This window comes from Melospiza georgiana, chromosome 1 (assembly GCF_028018845.1).
Source record: "Melospiza georgiana isolate bMelGeo1 chromosome 1, bMelGeo1.pri, whole genome shotgun sequence".
Lineage (NCBI taxonomy): Eukaryota > Metazoa > Chordata > Aves > Passeriformes > Passerellidae > Melospiza > Melospiza georgiana.
In genome coordinates, this window is record NC_080430.1 from 8,578,416 (window position 1) to 8,581,605 (window position 3,190).

Genomic DNA, 3,190 nt, shown 5'->3' on the forward strand with positions numbered 1-3,190 from the left:
GTGGTGCAGGCTCGGCTGCTGGCTTGCGGGTCTCCCTGCATTTGTCTCTTAAATTTTTTTTTAAATTACTCTAAATTTTAAAAATTTTTTTTCCTTTTTTTTTTTTATTCAAACTCTGGATTTTGAATGCCGGGCGAAGCCAGGAGAAACGAAAGCAAATAGACACCTGTGTGTGCGTGTATATATATATACATATATATATATAAATATATATATTAAAAAATTAAAATAAAGAACAACCGACTGCAGCAGCAACAACAGACAGCGCTCGGCAGCGCCCGGTCGGCGGCGGGCGGGCAGCGGAGCCGTCGGCGGGGCGAGCATGGAGGAGGGCGGCCGGAGCCCCCGGGAGGAGGCGGCCGAGCCGCAGGAGTCCGGCGGCGACGCGGAGCCCGGCGGCGGCGGGCGGCGGGGGCTGCTGCTCCCCCCCGGTGACCCCCCGCACCCCCACCCGCACCCGCACCGCATCACCAACTTCTTCATCGACAACATCCTGCGGCCCGAGTTCGGGCGGAGGAAGGAGGCGGGCGGCCCCGACGGAGAGCCCCGGCGGCCCGGCGCGGAGAGCCGCCGCAGCCCCGGCGCGGCGCCGGCCCCCGGCGCTCCGCTGCCCGGCGGCGGGGCGGGCTCGCCGGGCCGGGGGGAGGGCGGCCCCGCCGGGCTGGCCCTGCACGGCGCCGCCAAGAAGGGGGGGGACCCCGCGGCGCTGGAGGCGGCCCTGAAGGCGCGGGGGCTGAGCGGCGGCGACCTGTCGGTGAGCTCGGACTCGGATAGCTCGCAGGCCAGCTCCAACGCCGGGAACCAGCCCATGCTGTGGCCCGCCTGGGTGTACTGCACGCGGTACTCGGACCGGCCCTCCTCAGGTAAGCGCTGCCCCGCCGCAGCCCCGCTCCCCGCGGCCGCAGCCCCTGCCCGGGCTCCCCCGGCCGCGCCGCCCGCCAGGCCGGGAAGCGGCGTGGAAAACACCCCGCTCTCCTTCCCCTCTCCGTCTTCTTCTGGTTATTATTTTTCTGTTTGTGTTTTGCTTTTTGGGTGTTTTTTTTTTTTTTTTGGAGGGTGGGCGAGTTGCTGAAAATGGCCTGAAAATGCTTGGAGAGGCAGGGTGGGCTGGGGGTGCGCGGAGCCGCAGGGACGAGCAGGGAGCGGGGGTCCCTCCCTCTGTCCCCGCCGCCGCTGAGGCCGCCTGGGCTCGGCGCATTTCCCACCGACTGACGAGTTTTATCAAAGAGGGAGGAAAAAACAAACTGTCTTGGGGCTCCCCGTTCGTCCTCCCGGCGAGCTCTCCTTTTCCCTGCCGGGAAACCCCCCCTGCGCTGGGTTTTGGGAAGGGGAGGTGGCATTTCCATAGGCCTCGCCTTGTTTTGGTTAGTCTTTTTCGGCCAAAAACAATCCGCGCTCGTTTATTTCTCTAAAAGAGGCCTCCGAGCCGCCGCCGTTTCCCCCCATATGCTGTAGGTCAGCTCTGTGGGGGCCGGAGGACATTTCCAAGAGCCGGGAAAGTTCTTTGGCAGAGTCCGTCCCTTGGCAAGGGCTTAGGCAGAACGTCCTGAAATTATCTTAAAAAATAATAAAAAATTAAAAATAAAAATAAAAAATAAAAATAACAAGCAGGGGGTAAAATGTCCTTTCGCTACCGCGGGGACAGGAGGGCTGGCTCCGGCAGATCGGTAAAACCCTGGTTAAAAACAAGTAGAAAACACTGGAGGAAGGCATGGGAAACATCAGGCAGGAGATCTGCTCCCGAGGAAAAGAAAAAAAAAAATATGGGTCTTTCTCTTACAAAAGCGGCGAGGTAGGATTTTCACCCGGGAGTCGGCTAGCTGAGGAAGGGATCGTAAAACGAGATGAAAATTAGTTCGTAATATCTGAAAACAAACTCTCACTCAGAGGTAATATTCAGAGCTGAATTGGAATTTACTCCATTGTTCTCCAGTGCTCTCCTTTGTTAATATTTAATTAACATACATCCTCACAATGGCTCGGCCCGGGCAGAAAAGGCTCCTTGTGCTGCCGAGAATAATATTCCCGAGAATAATCCCGGCGATTCGGATCGGGCCGTGCAGCGCCATATGGGCACTGCAGCGGAGAGGCGGAATGCTTGTGGCCAAGTGAACTGCGAGAGGATTTCCATTATCATTAAAAAAAAAAAAAAAAAAAAAAAAAAAAAAAAAAAGGAAAAAGGAAAAAAAAAAAAAAAGTTAAAAGTGTAGAGGTTTTGTTAAAAAAAAAAAAAAATCTGTGCAGGGTATAAAATTTAGCTCCCTGGTGCAAGCTTTCCCTGCTGGGCATTCCCGGGACACAGAGGTTCGGGAGCTGCGTTTGTGGATGGGAGGAAGGGGCCGGGGGAGCGGATTCTGGCTGGGAGGAAGGGGCTGGGGGCACAGCGAGCGGGGCTTTGGGGGCTGCGGCTCCCGTTCGGCCGCCTCCCGAGCATCCCCGGCCGCGGAGGCACAAAGCGGGCCCCGTTCCCCCGGGGGTGGCGGTGCTGCCGGGCCGGAGCCGTGCCCGCAGCAGAGCGCGGCTGTGTCGGTGCTCTCCTCTCCTCTCCTCTGTGCCGGCCGTAGGTCCCCGCTCCCGCAAACCAAAGAAGAAGAACCCCAACAAGGAGGACAAGCGGCCTCGCACCGCCTTCACGGCCGAGCAGCTGCAGAGACTCAAGGCCGAGTTCCAGACGAACCGGTACCTGACGGAGCAGCGGCGGCAGAGCCTGGCCCAGGAGCTCGGGCTCAACGAGTCCCAGATCAAGATCTGGTTCCAGAACAAGCGGGCCAAGATCAAGAAGGCGACGGGCAGCAAGAACTCCCTGGCAGTGCACCTCATGGCCCAGGGGCTCTACAACCACTCCACCACGGCGAAAGACGGCAAGTCGGACAGTGAATAGCCGAGGGAAAGGGGGGTGGGAGGGAAGCGAGGGAGGGAGGGGGGGGAGGCAGGGGTGGGGGGGCCGTTTGCAGTCAAAGTTTATACAATGCAATAATTTAATTAAAAAACAAAAATAAAAAAGAAACGTAAGGGCCAGTGTATAAAGATTATACCAGCATTAATAGTGAAAATATTGTGTATTAGATATAATTCTGCAATATTCTATGTATATATAATTTACAGGTAAGGTGGTGTAAAAATCCAAGATATCTGATTATAAAGTATTTTTTTTTTGTTTTTGGTTGGTTGGTTTTGGTTTCGGGGGTTT

The 3,190-nt window shown here is 56.4% G+C and overlaps 1 protein-coding gene across 1 annotated transcript; it reads left to right on the plus strand.

Moving 5' to 3' along the window:
• The first annotated feature begins 322 nt into the window (after positions 1-322).
• On the plus strand, positions 323-2,881 carry EN2 (engrailed homeobox 2). Its single transcript, XM_058038380.1, has 2 exons — positions 323-863; positions 2,565-2,881. The coding sequence occupies exons 1-2, from the start codon at positions 323-325 to the stop codon at positions 2,879-2,881; spliced, it is 858 nt and encodes a 285-aa protein (XP_057894363.1).
• The last annotated feature ends 309 nt before the right edge of the window (positions 2,882-3,190 follow it).